Source organism: Hyperoodon ampullatus (assembly GCF_949752795.1).
Source record: "Hyperoodon ampullatus genome assembly, chromosome: 3".
NCBI classification, from domain to species: Eukaryota; Metazoa; Chordata; class Mammalia; order Artiodactyla; family Ziphiidae; genus Hyperoodon; species Hyperoodon ampullatus.
The window spans coordinates 31,056,331-31,073,209 of NC_136916.1; the positions used below are offsets into that span (position 1 = coordinate 31,056,331).

General features: G+C 42.6%; 2 protein-coding genes across 2 annotated transcripts in view; one reads left to right on the top strand and one right to left on the bottom strand.

The window, feature by feature from the left end:
* The window catches only part of LOC307050821 (SIN3-HDAC complex-associated factor-like), a gene marked incomplete at both ends in the record, with an annotated part of 48,013 nt that extends 45,698 nt beyond the window's left edge, over window positions 1-2,315 (bottom strand). The window contains one exon of the mRNA XM_079701074.1: window positions 2,166-2,315. Within this exon, the coding sequence (XP_079557200.1) occupies window positions 2,166-2,315 (150 nt within the window). The remainder of the gene's footprint in view (window positions 1-2,165) is intronic.
* The window catches only part of ENTREP2 (endosomal transmembrane epsin interactor 2), a gene marked incomplete at both ends in the record, with an annotated part of 388,800 nt that overhangs the window by 89,499 nt on the left and 282,422 nt on the right, over window positions 1-16,879 (top strand). The gene's annotated exons all lie outside the window — the stretch shown is intronic.

Consider the following 16,879-nt stretch of genomic DNA (forward strand, 5'->3'; position numbering starts at 1 on the left):
TATCCACATGCTCACGAGCACTTAGTATTATTACTCTTTCACGTTTTCACCAGTGCGAGTGGACAGAGCTATCCCCTGAATACTAGTGAGAGTGTGAGTTCTCTATTTTAAATGTGATTAAGTTCACCGGTAAAAGCTTTGTGTTGATAGTTTTATGTCAGATTTTCCTGGCATTGCTGTCACCCTGGCTTTGTGGATCTCTGCAGGCAGGATGAGCTTCAAGTGGGTTTATTAATCAGAGATTAGATTCTTCTTCTCTGCTGTTCTCTTGGTTCTGTCCTCCTCTGAGGCTCAGCTTTGGCCTTGCAGTGGCAAAGTGGCTGCAACAGTTCCAGGCCTCACACCTTCACACTGCCCTGTCTGAGCAAGCGTTTTAGACTTTCTGTTAATTGGGCCAACTTAGGCTGTGTCCTACTCCCTGACTGTCACAGTGCTCAAGGACTGCCCTGAATCCACCTTATCTCAGGCCCTAGAGTATGTCCATCCCGCGTCCGATGCTCTGGCGGGGGGAAGAGTTTATGGTGATTGGCTTGCACCTGTGAGGGAGCTCCCGGAGCTGGGTGGGTCTGTCCTCCGTACGGCTGTTGCGTTTTTTTGGGTGGTGGGGGAAGGAATGGATGCTGAGAGGGGACCACAACGTCCATGGTTGTCTGAATGCCTCTCTTTTTCTTAGGGTGACTTTTGTTTCCTGTTGTTATGGTTGAATTGTGTCCCCCCAATTCATATGTTGAAGTCCTAACCCCCAGCACCTCAGAATATGCCATTATTTGGAGGTAGAGTCTTTGCAGAAGTAATCAAGGTAGAATGAGATCCTTGGGGTGGCCCTAATCCAGTCTGACTGGTGTCCTTATAAACGGGAAATTTGGATACAGACCCACACGGGGAAGACGATGGGAAGGCAGAGGGAGGAGATAGCCACCTGTAAGTCATGGAGAGAGGCCTGGAGCAGACGCTCCCTCCCAGCCCTCAGGAGGAACCAACCCTGGAGACGCCTTGATCTCAGTCTTCAGCCTCCAGGACTGTGAGACTGTCAACTTCAGGGGTTTAAGGCGCTACAGAACCCATGTGTTGCTGTGGTTATTGTTTACTATTTTGGGGTATTGTTTATGATTTTTGATTACTATTTTTTGTTTGCTCCTCCTCTGCAAAGGCAGGGATTCTGTCTGTTTTGTTTTCTGCTGTATCTGCAGTACCTGGAGCAGTGGTTGTTCAGTAGGTGAACAGTAATAGGTGCCCAGTAAATCAATGGTGAAGAAGGCAAGGCTGTGAAGAAAGGATGTGAACTGGGGTTTAGAGCTGAAATGAAAACCCATGAGATTCAGTCTGATGTGTTTAATGAAAAACATAGTATTACAGCATAGATTTAGTAATTAAGAACAATCACATTTCTCCAATTAATATATCCACAAAGTCAAACAAGGTATTTTGTTGTTTTTCTTCTCAGATTGCAAGTCCAATATATATGGATAGCTTGAATGGCAGTCACTAGAAATACTGACTATGAGGCCAAGGGTTCTGGACCTGATAGCCTGTCACCCTGAGTTTTTAACCATTTCTCGCCCCTCAGATCACTCACTTCCCTGCCCCCAAACCTCTGTCAGTGATGGGGCCATCCCGGGATGGCTCCAGGGGCAGCTGCAGGGCCCCCTCCTTGTCCCCTCCCACCCCCCTGCACAGGGAGAGGTGGAGGGGAGTGGGGGAGGGAAGTCAGTCTCTGTTGATGAGCTCCTTCTCCAAGCAGGTCGCCTTCAAGGTAAATTTTAATGTTAGAGTCAAATGAAAACAATACATATATATATGTATGTGTATATATTTATATGTGAAATGAGAGCTCTTGGGAAGGAGGTCTTCTGGAATTTGAAATCCTCATCAGGTTAACGCAGCCCAGGCTTTACCCAGCCACCGTCACAGACCAGGCAGCTGACTCACTGGGGGCTTGTTTCTGAGACTGAGACTGACAGCGGACGTCACTAGCTCATCAGTGGCAGCATCAGTGTCAGGATGAGGATGCGAGTGTGTTATTTTCACACTCTTTGCTGTGCTGCGTAAGGAGCGGGCCCAGCCTTTCTGTCTCCAAGACCTCCTCCTTCGTAGTTGACTTTGTAAGTCGTCGGTTGGCAGAGCGAGGAGGGTGGGTGGCCCTGCGGTGTCGCCTGTGCCCTCACCTGTGCGTGCTGGCCTGAAGGGCGAGTCCCGCGTGCGTCCTTTCTTGGCTCTGTGCCCTTCTTGGGCCGTGAGCGGAGCATCCTCAGCTCGAAGTCAGTCCTGGACCTGCTGTGTTCTGATTCTTCCACTGGGTCGCTGTTGTCTGCCATGTCTCAGGGTCACGGTTCGGTGACTGTCTCCTTTATCACTGTTGCATGTCATACTGTAAATGATTTTAAGCGTCACTGTTAAAACTCAGTATAAACGTACCCCACAGCCAGGTTTACTGTGGGCTTGTGGAGTCTCCTGTCTCCCGCCAGGAGGTGTGGGCTGAAGCTCAGGACTCAGGTGCCACCCATCCTGGCCCCTGCACCGTCTGCCTCGTGTCCTGCCCCTTAGTCAGGATTTGTAGGATGGCTGAGTAGGTTGCATCGTGATTACTCAAAACTAAGAAATCCTTTAATTGTGAATTCCTAGAATTCCTTGAATGGGTGTCACAACTTTTCTTTCCAAAATTCTAAAGTAAGCCTTTAACCTGGCTTTTCATGCTGACCTTGCGATTCTACTGAAGGTTGTTCTTTCATGGGAAATGAGGACAGTGGGGCCTTGCTGAGATGGTAGGTGGTGGCATCCTGTCCCTTTACCTGGACAGGGAAAGTACAAGGGGATGTCTTGCGGGGGGTGGGGACTGACATCGCCTGTGAAGATCTTGAGTCGTCTGCTGTGTCCATAACTAATTTTCTCAATCTCCATTCCTTACTCTCTTAATGCACTCTGGCCCGAACAGCCCTGGGCTTTGAAGACATCCGTCTTTAGAAAGTAGGTGATTTTGCGCTCACGGACGTCAGTGGGAGCTGCTCTGAAAATGTGGGTGCGGATGCAGAGCTACTGATGAGAGAGTGACCGGAAATAGTTTAACAGTGGGGACTGTCACCTCCACTGAAGGTGGCGCGCAGCCACAGAGGCCGTGCAAGGAGAGAAAGGGGAAGGGCCTGGGGAGGGGGCAGGAGGGGGGGGCGGGTCAGTGACGGGGACATCGGTGGGCAGCCCGGGCTGGGTGTCCACCCGCCCCGCTCCCTGGGAAGGCTTCCTGCCCCAGCTGCGGGCGGCTCCACTCTTCCCAGGCCACGTACCTGGGCCCTGACCCTGACGCCACATCCCCCTGTCAATGGGAACGTAAAGTCCACCTGAAGGTGACTGTCTGCCTCTCTCTTCCGCTGCCCCTGCAGGTCTGAGCCGTGGTCGTCTTCGTCTGATGACTGCGGCACCTCTCCACCCCGCCTGCAGCCTCTTTTAACGTGGCCATCAGTCTGTCCCCCTTTCCCTCCGCGTGGTCAGCCCGCTCTGGCCTCGAGTCTCCTCTTCCCTCTCTCTGTCTCTCTCTCTGTCTCCATCTCTCTCCCCCATCCCCCACCCCTACCCGTGTAGCCTCTCAGCCCTCTTACTGGTCCTCCCACTGCACCAGGATGCCCCCAGCTGAGAGCCTTGGTCCTGACCTGTCCACTCCCCCTGCCCCCAGACAGTGCATGGCCGCCTCTCTCTCATCACCTTCAAGTCTTTCCTCGGATGCCACCTTCTCAATGAGAACCACCTTGACTGCTCTGTTTAAAATTAGGCCTTCCCTGAAAACAGGATCTCGAAGAGACACCCACACACCCACGTTCATGGCAACACTGTTTACAGTGCTTAGTGGAAGCCACCTAAGTGTCCATGGACGGATAGAACGAATGGATGAAGAAACTGTGATCTGTCCGTAGAGTGGAATAGTATGCAGCTTTCAAAAGGAAGGACATTCTGACATATTCTGCAACACAGATTGGGGACATTTTGCTACATGAAATAAGCCAGTCACAGAAGGACAAATGCTGTATGATTCCACTTACGCGAAGCACCCAGAGCAGTCAGATTCGTAGAGATGGAAGGTGGAGTGTCGGTTGCCAGGGCTGGGGTGAGGCAGTGGGGGATTGTTCAGTGGGTCCAGGGTTTCAGTTTTACAAGATGAGAAAGTTCTAGAGATTCATAGCACAACAATGTCAATACGCTTAACTACTGAACTATACACTTAAAAATGGTTAAGATGGTAAATTTTACATTATGTGTTCTTTTAGCTCAATAGAAAAAATGAGAACAGAAACCTAGGCCTCCTCCATCACCCCTGGTCCCCTTATTTGGCCTCTGCTTTTCCCCTGGAGCACTCATCACCTCCTTAGGTGCTTTCTTAGGATGTTTCCCGTACAGATTGTCAGCCCCACAAGGGGAGATTGTTGTTTGTTTTGTCCACTGATGGTCTGGAACAGTGCTGGCCACCAATCAGGCACTTCATTAGTATCTATTGATTACATGAATGTGCCCCAAATCTCTGTGCCTCCAGACCTCAGAGACCAGGACATGGACTTGGAGATGCCCCTGCTGATGGGTGTTGTCAGTTAAGCTGAGGGTTTGCATTCGGGTTGGGATGCTCTTGGGGGATGTGGACAGACAGGCAGGGTCCAGAGGGAATACCTCTAAGCTGGAGCAAATACTCACCATTTCTGAGCGAATATTGTAAAAGTCTTGCTACAGTGAGAACCTCCTGTTCACCCCACCCCCAGACCTTGAGCTGTGTCACCCATCTCCCCAGTAGTATTGCAGCATATGTGCATCACACCTGGTATATGTCCCCCTCCTCCATGGACAAGGTAGAGGAGGCCTGGTTTTTGTAAAGGGAAAGATCCTGCATTCTGTTTGCTTCTTGCTTGATGGGAATGCAGATCCATGGTTTTGCAAACTAGGTTCTGTGGAATTTTAGGGGTTTCCTACTCCTTTTCAAAGAGAGCACTTTAACTTTTAGTGTTGTTACATTTTGATGTTCAGCATACTGGTTCGTTTGGCTGAGGGTTCTGTGGCATATGGCTTTAGGGTTCTTGGGGCTGGGTATTCTAAGTAGATTTATCACTTGGTCCCTTTACTGCTTGGGCGTTTAAAGCATGTGACCCCAGATTCTTTCTTTTGCCATTTTCAAAGGTCAGGGAGAGTGAATCTAAAAAAAGCAATGGGTGGAAAACAGCTTTTCTTTAAGGTTCAGTACTTAAGGTTAAGACAGCACACAAAAGGAAGTGTTTAAAGAGGGATTTAAAAAGAAAATCTCAGTGCAGATGAAAAGAGGGTGACTTTTTAATTTAATTTAATTTTATTTATTTGTTTTTTGTGGTACGCGGGCCTCTCACTGTCATGGCCTCTCCTGTTGTGGAGCACAGACTCCGGATGCGCAGGCTCAGCGGCCATGGCTCACAGGCCCAGCGGCTCCGCAGCATGTGGGATCCTCCCGGACCGGGGCACGAACCCGCATCCCCTGCATTGGCAGGCATACTCTCAACTACTGCGCCACCAGGGAAGCCCGAGGGTGACTTTTAAAAGAACCTGGCAGGTCCCAGAGAAAAGAGAATCCTGGGTGAATAGCATTTATAAAATGTTGACAGCTCATCATTTGTGTATAAAACTTCAGCATTGTGGAGTGGCTTACAGAGCTGAGAGGTGACCTCTAGGTGGGTGCATAACCAGGTCCAGGCATCACGGGGAGGGCAGGTGTCTGAGACAGCTGAGGCTGCTACAACAGAACACCAGAGGCTGGGTGGTTTAAACAACAGATGTTTATTTCTCACAGTTCTGGAGGCTGGACGTCCTAGGTACCATTGGAGTCAGTTCCTGGGAGGGCTCACTTCGTGGCTTGTGGGCAGCTGCCTCCTTGTTTGGTGCTCATGTGGTGTAGAGAGAGCTCTCTTCCTTTTCTCATAAGGGCACTAACCCTGTCATGGGGGCCCCAACCTCACAACCTCATCTAACCATCTCACCTCCCAAGGCCCCACCTCCAAATACCATCATGTTGGGGGGGTGAGGGCTTCAGCGTGTGAATTTGGAAGGGGGACACAGTTCCCTCTGTGGCTGCAGAGATGATGGTTATGAAAGGCAGAGGGAGAATACAGGTGTGACTACCTGGGCTTGCTTTTGTCCTCACCTGAGCTGAAATGTTTCCCTTTCTCTCTCTCTTTAAAGCAGTCAGCACGGATGTGTTACGTACTCCATATTTGTTGGTTCCAAGACAGATCATGGCTTTATGGGGCCTGAAGCATGTGCATTGTGGGGGACTAAAACTGCAAATACAAACAAGCCGGGGCCTCTCCCACAAGGCTTGGACGGAGCCTGGGTATGTAGGGAGCCCCGAAGCTTGAACTTCGTTAGTTTCAGGGTAAATCTGGCTAGCTCATTTATTTTATTTTTTTCCTTTAAAAGCCTATTTGCCATTTTTCTAATCTTAGCAGTAATACAATTCACTGTAGAAACTTTAGAAAACACAGATGGGCTGAAAAAATCCTGGCCCTAGTTTCATAACTCTCAAATAATCACTGTCGATGATTTAGCATATGCATGAGGTATTTTGAGTTTAGGATGTGTGCGTATTTTCACATTTCACCACTTCCAGATCCTGGGTGGGTTTTCCCTGTGGACGGCATGTCAGTGTTTGTCAGCAGCCTGCTGCTTCTCCTGGGACGTCCTGCAATTGTTGGCATCCTAGTTGTGCTGGAATAAGGGGCATGTTATAACACGTATGCTGAAGTATCTTAGTGCCCCTGAGGTTGGAGGTGATGGGGACCAGAACCAGTGGGACAGGGGTGATGGGGTGGGGATGGTGCCCCATTGCTTCTTGTCTTGTGCATGTTTGACCTCTACTCTGCTCCTGTCCCATGATGCAGAAATCAGGGCGCCTTACCTCTTGGAATTACTGGGGAATTGAATGAAACTGGATGGACCTAGAGACTGTCATACAGTGTGAAGTCAGAAACAGAAAAACAAATATCGTATATTAACGTATATACGTGGAATCTAGAAAACTGGTACAGATGAACCTGTCTGCAAGGCAGAAATAGAGACACAGACGCAGAGAAAAACATATGGACACCAAGGGGGGAAATAGGGGGGGTGGGAGGAATTGGGAGATTGGGATTGACACATATACACTATTGATACTACGTATAAAATAGATAACCAACGAGAACCTGCTGTATAGCACAGGGAACTCTACTCAGTGCTCTGTGGTGACCTAAGTGGGAAGGAAACCCAAAAAAGAGGGGATATATGCATACGTATAGCTGATTCACTTCGCTGTACAGTAGGAAGTAACACAACATTGTAAAATAACTGTACCCCAATTAAAAAAAAACTGCCAGACACTAGCTGTGTGCGTATGCTTGGCCGTTGACTGACTGGTCAGTTCTGCTGATCATGCAGAAGAGGCCTGGAAGGTTCCGGGCTGCAGCTGGGAGACTTGGGAGAAGTTGGAAAAATCTCTGACACTCAGGGCATAAGGAGGCTGCTTCGGGGTCCCTGACAAAGGCAGCCCATCTCCCTGCGTCTGCAGGAAGCCTGCCTGACACGCGTGAATGTGTTTTCTAAGTACTTAAATATTCACCTACATGTCATTTTCACTGTCTGCATACACATCCGCTGTATATTCATGGTTTATTTTACAAATTCCAATTTACCCAACAAGTGTTGGGCATTTTGGTTGTTCCCCTGTTTTCTCGTTTTATCTACAAGGTGACTTGGCAGTGTACATCCTTGTAGCGTAATCTTTGCACAACATCAGGAGAAACATACATTATGATAAACTGCCAGATTCGAACTGCTCCAACCAAGGGAGATGTGTGTTTTCAAGGTCTCTGCCAGCCTGGGGTACCACCATGGGGTGGGGGAGGGGAGCCACCAGTGCTTCCAGTTTCATAGATGAAAACTGTTAACGTATCATTATTTTACTTAGCATTTCCTGAATTGCTCATGCCTGTTTTTCCTGCTCTTGGTTGACAAACATGTTAAGATTCAAGTATTTCTTCCGCTCAGATCAGTGTTCTCAACCAAGCTTCAGACAGAAAAGGTCAGAGAGTGAGCCAAAGAATATGTGTATTTGCACAATGCGGAATTAGATGCCTAAGCTTTGAAATATTTGCATCAGTTCTTCACAGTGTTTTTAAAGAACTAAAACATCATAGATACAGTTATAGTCTCTCTTGTATCTTCCCCCAGCCTATCTTGTGCCTTTCATAACCAAAGAAAACCTTCCTTTTTACTTCATTTCTGTATCTGCAGAATAAACATACAGAGCTTGCACGTGTGTTTTTTAAAAAATCACACAAGTGGTATTAACTGTGTGTCATTCTGAAACGTGCTTGGAGCATCTTGTGTGGTTTCCCACATCCTTCCGGTGGTGTAGGTTCATTTACTGCCTGTTTGTGATTCCCTTGGAGAATAGATCCCAGTTGTCTGTGCTGTGCTGTGATGACCATGCAGCATGTTTCTGATGACCCGCCTTTACCCCGTGGCGGCAGGGACTGGAATGTCCCCTCATGTCCCTGTGCTCACATGCAAACGTGTCGGCACAGCCCACACCCAAGAAGAATTCCCGGGTCGGGGAATGGGCACCTTAATGCCACTAAAATTCCCAAATTGCTTTTCCAGTTGTTTAGGTCAGTTTGAACTCCTATTTGGGGCCAAGAAGAGTTATTATTTTCTCACTTCCTCTCCAGGTTTCGTGGGACCCAACTTTTACAGTTCTTTTAACAGAAAGAATACAAAATTGCAAATACAAATTTAGACATGAAAGTGGATATTTATTTAGAATGAGAAAATAAGTCACCACAAATGCTTTAAAATGTACCAGATAGATCATACAATCTAGAAAAAACACATTTTAAAAGGTTAAAGACTTGCCTGACACACCTCTGTAATACTCTTTTTCTACGTTATGTTGCCACATATTCCTTGATTGCCTATTCCTGACAATGATTTTGTCATTTCATTTTCCCGAGATTCTCAAAAGATATTTAGGTTTTTTTCCTTTGGCATTGCTGATTAAAATGATTTTTATTATTTTTATTTTTTTATTATAGACGTATTATTCACATAACCTAAAATTCACCATTTTTAAAGTGTACAATTCAGTGGTTTTCAGTATATTTCAGTGTTGTGCAACCATCACACTAATTCCAGAACATTTCCATAACCCCCAAAAGAAATCCCAAACCTATTAGCAGTCACCTCCAATTTCCCCGTCCCCTCAGACACTACCAACCAATAACCTACTTTCTGTCCTTATGGGTTTGCCTATTCTGGACATTTCAGTTAACTGGAATCATACAATATGTGCCTTCTGTGTTTGGCTTCTGTTACTTAGCATCATGTTTTCAAGGTTTATCCATGTTACAGTGTGAAACAGTACTTCCATCCTTTTAATGACAAATGGTATTCTGTTATGTGGATCTATCACATTTGTTTAACCATTTACCAGTTGATGGACATTTGGGTTGTTTCCACTTTTTTGCTATTATGAATAATGCTGCTATGAACATTAGTGTACTAGATTTTGTGTGAACATAAAACATACCTTTTCAGTTCTCTAATCTATCTATCTAACATACCAAGGAGTAGAATTGCTGAGTTTAATTCTATGTTTAACATTTTTAGAAACTGCCAGACTGCTTTTTAAAGCAGCTGCCCCATTTTACATTCCCACCAGGAAGGTATAAGGGTTCCAGTTTCTCCATGGCCTCTCCAACACTTGTTTTCCTTTGTTTGTTTGCGTGAATTGGTATCTTGTGGCTTTGATTTGCATTTCTCCAATGATTAATGATGTTGAGCCTCTTTTCATGTGCTTATTGGCCACTTGAATATCTTCTTTGGAGGAATTTCTATTCAGATTCTTTTTTTTTTTTTTTTTTTTTTTTTGCGGTACGTGGGCCTCTCACTGCTGTGGCCTCTCCCGTTACAGAGCACAGGCTCCGGACGCGCAGGCCCAGTGGCCATGGCTCACGGGCCCAGCGGCTCCGCGGCATGTGGGATCTTCCCGGACCGGGGCACAAACCCGTGTCCCCTGCATCGGCAGGTGGACTCTCAACCACTGCGCCACCAGGGAAGCCCCTCTATTCAGATTCCTTGCCCATTTTCTAATTGGGTTATTTCTCTTCTTATTGTTGACCTGTACGAGTCCTTTATATATTTTGGATACTAGACCCTTATCAGATGCAATATGATTTGTAAATATTGTAAATATCTTCTCTAATTCTGTGGGTTGTGTTTTTATTTTCTAAATAGTACCCTTTGGCGGGTGGGGGGTGGGATACATTAGGAGACTGGGATTAACATACACACACTACTATGGATAAAATAGGTAAACAACAAGGACCTACTGTATAGCTCAGGAAACAATATTATGTAATAACCTATAAGGGAAAAGAATGTATATATATATATATATATATATATATATATATATGAATATATAAATAAAACTGAATTGCTGTGCTGTATACCTGAAACTTACATGATATTGTAAACGAACTATACTTCCTTAACAAAAATGGTATCCTTTGATGCACAAAAGTTTTAACTTTTGATGAGGTCCAGTTTATCTGATTTTTCTTAGGTCATATGTGCGTTTGGTGTCCTATCCAAGAAACTGTTGCTTAATCCATAGTCATGCAGATTTATACTTATGTTTTCTTCTAGGAGTTTTGTAGTTGTAGCTCTTTTTTTAAAAAAAAAAAATTTATTTATTTATTTATTTATTTATTGGCTCTGTTGGGTCTTAGTTGTGGTAGTTGTAGCTCTTAAATGTAGGCCTTTGAAACATTTAGAGTTAATTTTTGTTTATGGCATAAGACAGGGTCCATCTTCATTCCTTTCTTGCAGATATCTAGTTGTCCTAGCACAGTTTTTGGAAAATATTGTTCTTTCCCCATTGAATGGTCCTAGCACCCTTGATGAAAATCAGTATCATCCATAAGTTGTATAAGTTTATTTCTGGACTCTCAGTTCTATTCCACTGATCTGTTTAGTTACCTTTATGCCAGTACTGTAGTGTCTTGATTACTGTAGCATTATAGTAAGTTTTGAAATCAGAAAGTGTGAGTCCTCCAACTTTGTAGTTCCTTTTTGAGATAGTTTGGCTAGTCTGGGTCCCTAGAATTTCCATATGAATTGTAGGATTAGTTTGTCAATTTTTGCTAAGTATTTAATTAGGATTTTGATATGGATTGCATTGAATTTGTTTGTGTACATGGCTGTCTTTCCATTTATTTGTCATCTTTAATTTCTTTCAACAATGTCTTATGGTTTTCAGTGTACAAGTCTTATACATCTTCGGTTAAATTTATTCTTTTTGCTACTATTGTAAATGCAATTGTTTTCTTAATTTCATTTTCATATTGTTCATTGTTAGTGTTCTTTGTTAGTGAACAACTGATTTTTGTTTTTTTGAACTTTTTCCTCTAACCTTGCTGAACTTGTTTATTATAAGCAGTAATATGTTTGGTTTGTGTGTGTGTGTGAGTGGATTCTTTAGGGTTTTCTATATATAAGATCATATCATTTGACTCCAGTGGTAATTTTACTTCTTTTCTACACTGGATTATTATTTTTTTTTTTGCGATACGCAGGCCTCTCACTGTTGTGGCCTCTCCCGTTGTGGAGCACAGGCTCCGGACGGACAGGCTCAGTGGCCATGGCTCACGGGCCCAGCTGCTCCACGGCATGTGGGATCTTCCCGGACCGGGGCACAAACCCGTGTCCCCTGCATTGGCAGGCGGACTCTCAACCACTGTGCTACCAGGGAAGCCCCACTGGATGTATTTTATATAAGTTTTTTATTTAGAACTTCCTTGCCCTGGCTAGAACCTCCAATACAATGTTTAGTATAAGTGGTGACAGTGGACATCCTTGTCTTTTTCCTGATCTTAGGGGGAAGCTTTCAGTCTTTCCCCATTAAGAATGATGTTAGCTGTTGGTTTTTCATAGATGCCCTGTATCAGCTTGAGGAAGTTCCTTTCTATTTTTAGTTTATTGAGTGTTTTTATCTTGAAAGAATGTTGAAATCTGTCAAATGCTTTTTGTACATATGTTCATCATGTAGGTTTTGTGTTTCATTCTATTAATATGGTGTATTATATTGATTGATTTTCATATGTTAAGGCAACCTCACGTTTCTGTAGTAAATACCACTTGGTTATGGTGAATAACCCTTTTCATATGCTCTTGGATTAGATTTGCTAATATTTTGTTGAGGGGTTTTACCTCTAGATTCACAAGGTATATTGACCTGTCTAATGCCTTTATCTGCCTTAGGTTGGAGTGTGTTGTTTAATTTGCACATATTTGGAAGTTTTCTAAATTTCCCTCTTTTTTTTATTATGGTCAGAGAACATATCTCACATGATTTGAATCTTTAAAAAGGTGTAGAGACTTGGGGACTTCCATGGGTAGTCCAGTGGTTAAGACTTTGCTTTCTGATGTAGGGGGTGTGGGTTTGACCGCTGGTTGGAGAGCTAAGATCCCACATGGCTTACAGCCAAAAAAACAAAAAGTAAAACAGAAGCAATATTGTAACAAATTCAGTAAAGACTTTGAAAAAATGGTCAACATCAAAAAAATAATATACAATTTAAAAATGTGTAGAGACTTGTTTTGTGGCCCAACATATGTGCTATCCTGATGAATGTTCCATATGAACTTGAAGGTGTATTCTCCTGTTGTATCTATGAGGTCGAGTTGGTTTATAATCTTGTTTAGATATTCTCTTTCCTTGCTGATATTCTGTCTAGTTTTCCTATCCATTATTGAAATTGAGATATTGAAGTCTCCATCTATTATTGTTGAATTGTCTTTTTCTTCCTTGGATTCTGTCAGTTTTTGCTTCATGTATTTTGAGGTCTCTGTTGTTATGTATATTTATAATTCTTATATCTTCTTGATGGATTGACCTTCATGTTATTGTATAATGTTCTTCTTTGTCTATCATAGCATTTTTGTCTTAAAGTCTATTTGGTCTAATGTTAGTATGTACACTCTAGCTCTCCTTTGGTTCCTATTTATATGGAATATCTTTTTCTGCCCTTTTACTTTCAACCTAAATCTAAATCTAAAGTAGGTCTCTTGCAGGGCTCCATGTAGGTGTAGTTTGATCATGTTTTCTAGTTGGTTATGCCAAATCCTTGCTTTTTGGGGGAGCAGTTAATCCATTTACATAATATGTAATTACTGATAAGAAAAAATTCACTTCTGCCATCTGCTATTTGTTTTCTATGTTTTAAGTCTTTTTTATTCCTCAGTTACTGTCTTCTCTTGTGGTTAAATAACTATTTGATAGTGTACCATTTTCATTCCCTTATCATTTCTTTTACTATATATTTTGAGTTGTTTACTTAGTGGTTGCCCTGGAGATTACAGTTAGCATTTTAAGTTATAACAAAACAGTTATTATTAATACCAGCTTAATTGTGTACAGAAACCTTGCTCCATTCTTCTCTCTCTTTCTGCTGTTGTCACAAATTGTATCTTTATACATTGTGTGCTCATCAACATAGACCTGTAATCATTGCTTCATGTAGATGTGGTTTACATAAGATAGAAAAAAAAGAGTGACAAACAAAAATGCATTTATATTGTGTTTTCTATTTACCTGTGTAATTACCCCTAGTGATGGCCACTACTTCTTCACATAGACTCAAGTTACTACTTAGTGTCCTGTCACTTCTGCCTGAAGGACTCCCTTTGGCATTTCTTGTAGGGCAGCTATGAACTTCGAGTTTTTGTTGATCTGGGGATGTCTCAATGTCTCCCTCATTTTTTGAACTACAGTTTTGGTGGATAGAATTTTTCATTGACAGCTTTTTGTCCTTTTAAATTTCAGCAATTTGAATGTCATCCATTGCCTTGCTGGTCTCCATGGTTTCTGATGAGATATGGGCCTTTCATCTTATTGATGGTTGATTCCATGTGATGAGTTGCTCCTCTTTTGCTGTGTTCATGATTCTCTCTTTGGCTTTTGCCACTTTGATTATGACGTCTCTAGGTGAGTGCTTGAGTTTATCCTACCTGAGCTTCTTGGACATGTAGATCAATGTTTTTCATTAGATATGAAATGCTTTAGGCCATTGTTTCTTCAAATATTCTCTGTGCCCCTTCTCTCCTGTGCTTCTGAGATCCCCAAAATGTGTATGTGGAGCACTGTGGTGGCACCCACAGGTCTCTGAGGCTCTGTTCATTTTTCTTCTTTTTTTTTTTCCCCCCAAGCCTGGACAATCTTAATTGATCTATCTTCAGGTTCACTGATTCTTTCCTCTTCCTGCTAAAATTCGTTGTTGAGCCCCTATAGAGAAATGTTAATTTTAGTTAGTATGCTTTTCAGCTCCAGAGTTTCTATTATTTTTTCTTCTATAATTTCTGTCTCTTTATTGTATTCTCTATTTGGTGAAACATTATTCTGCTGCTCTCCTGTAGTTCTTTAGTCATGGTTTCCTTTAGTTCTTTAACACTTAAAAGCTTATTTAAAGTCTTTGTCCAGGGACCTCCTTGGCGGTCCTGTGGTTAAGACTTTGCCTTCCAATGCATGGGGTGCAGGTCCGATCCCTGGTCAGGGAACTAAGATCCCACATACCTTGAGGCCAAAAAACCCAAAAAACATGAAAAAGAAGCAATATTGTAACAAATTCAATAAAGACTTTAAAAATGGTCCACATCAAAAAAGAAAAAAATCTTAAAAAAAAAAATGATGTCTTTGTCCAGTAAGTCCAAGTGTCTATGCTTTCTCAGAGACAGTGTCTTTTGATTGCTATTTCTTCCTGTGTTGGGCCATATTTTCCTGTTTCTTTGTATGCCTTATTTTGTTCATTGAAAAGTGGACATATTGCATATTATTATGTCATAACTCTGGAAACCATGTTCTCCCCTCACTCCAGGCTTTGTTGTTTCTGTTCCTTGGAGTTTTTCTTTGTTGGTAACTTTTCTGAGCTAATTTTGTGAAGTCTGTATTCTTTGTTGTTTGTGGCCACTGCAGTCTCTGTTCTGAGAGCTTGGTGGTCTGCTAATGATTAGACGTTTCCTTAAATGCCTGCAACACGAAAATGTCCCCGTCTTTGCCAGAAGGCTGTGTGTGCATGTTGGGGCCTGTTCGTAATCAGCCAGGTGGCTTGTGTAGAGCTCAAGGTCAGCCAGAGGTGAGAGTTTAGTGCGTTCTCGGGCCTTTCTGGAGCATGGGCACAGCTCTACACGTGCATGGACTTTTAGGTTCCCAAGAATACTTCAGAACTTTTCAGAGCTCTTCTGGGCCTCTCATTCCCCAGCCTTTCATCCTCAGCTTTCTGATTAGGGTATTGTTTGCCCAGACTGTTATGTATTACCCCAGGCAATAGTGAATAAAACATTTGCCTGGAAATGTTTTCAACAAATATCCCTGGGTAGTAACTTTAGCACTGGGAGAATTCCTAGTCAGATAAAATAAAAATAAGCCTTTTGATCTGGTCTTCCAGGGAGCCACCAGACGGGTTAAAAGAAATAATGACATTTCTTTGTGAAAGAGGCCCATTCTGCTTCCTCTGATACTATGACTGTGGGCTGTTATTTTCAAGGCTACTGCTGGGGAATGGGGGATGGGGCTGTAGTAAAAAAACCACACAGAGCTCACTGTTCTTACTGAGATTTAGCCATTTTTCTTTGAATAAACACTTCCTGTGTTGCTGTAAACCTTTGATAATTTTCAGAATTCCTAAAAAAGTTGATTATGACAGTTTTTCCATTGCTTTTATTGAGAGGTAGAATTTTGCGTCTCCTTAGTTTGATATTTTTGCTGACATCATTCCTTAAAGTGTTTTTTTCCCCCCTAATAATCTAGAAAAGTTTGTTTCATCATATTTAGATTACTGTAGAGTTTAGAAACGTCCATAAAGTTTCTTTCATGTAGGAATGGTAAAATTTTAGGTCATTTCAAGTTTACTCGTCCAGAGATTAATTTTAAGATGCTTCCTTGTCCATCTGCAGTAAGTGCTTTGTGGCATGTTTTATAGTGGCTGGACCTCTGGTCCCGGGCTGCATTTCACTGCGTGGTGTGAGCTGGCACAGGGCAGCAGAAGTGTCACTGTTCACCAATCCTACTGGGGAAGGGTAGTGACAATGTAATTATACCAACATGACTTCGAATCACATCAGTGTATCCCAAACCAGTTTAACTTCCTCTTTATTAGATTCCAAAACGTCCATGAACAATTACTTTTACAAAGTTTGCAAAAGCATATGACTGTGTGAATACCATGGGAAGCCAGGGCCTTGTAAAGGGCCCACATGAGTGAGGGGGTCATGAAGCTTACACTTCATTAGCTTTGTAGTAAATCTACCTCAGGGTATGTATCACAGTTTTAGCTTGTATTTCCTGAGTTTAATGAGTTTGTGTTTATTTTTATGTTATTTGCTTTGGGGATTTCTTCTTCATTAAATTACCTATTCGCATCCCTTGTTAATTTTCCTGTTAGTGTGTTTGCTTTTTCCTACCAATTTATAGGATCTCTATAGATTGTGGATACTTTTAAAATAATATGTTAGAAATACCTTATCCTAGACTCTAGACTGTCACTTGCCATAAGAAGTTTAAATTTTGATGTAAATATGTAAATATTTTCTTAAGTGATTTTTGTCTTATTTAAGAAATATTTCCATATGCTAATATTATAGAGAAATTTTCTTATAATTTCTTCTAAAAGTTAAAAAAATTTTTACATGCTCATCTATAATCTACATGTTTACTTTTATGTGTAGTATGAAGTAGAATTGTTTTAGTTATTGTTTTTTAACCGATGGCCAGTTACCCCAGGATTTTGGGACTGTGTATGTGGATCTGTTTCTGGAATTTCTATTTTGGCTTTGGTCTCTTTGTGAGTTC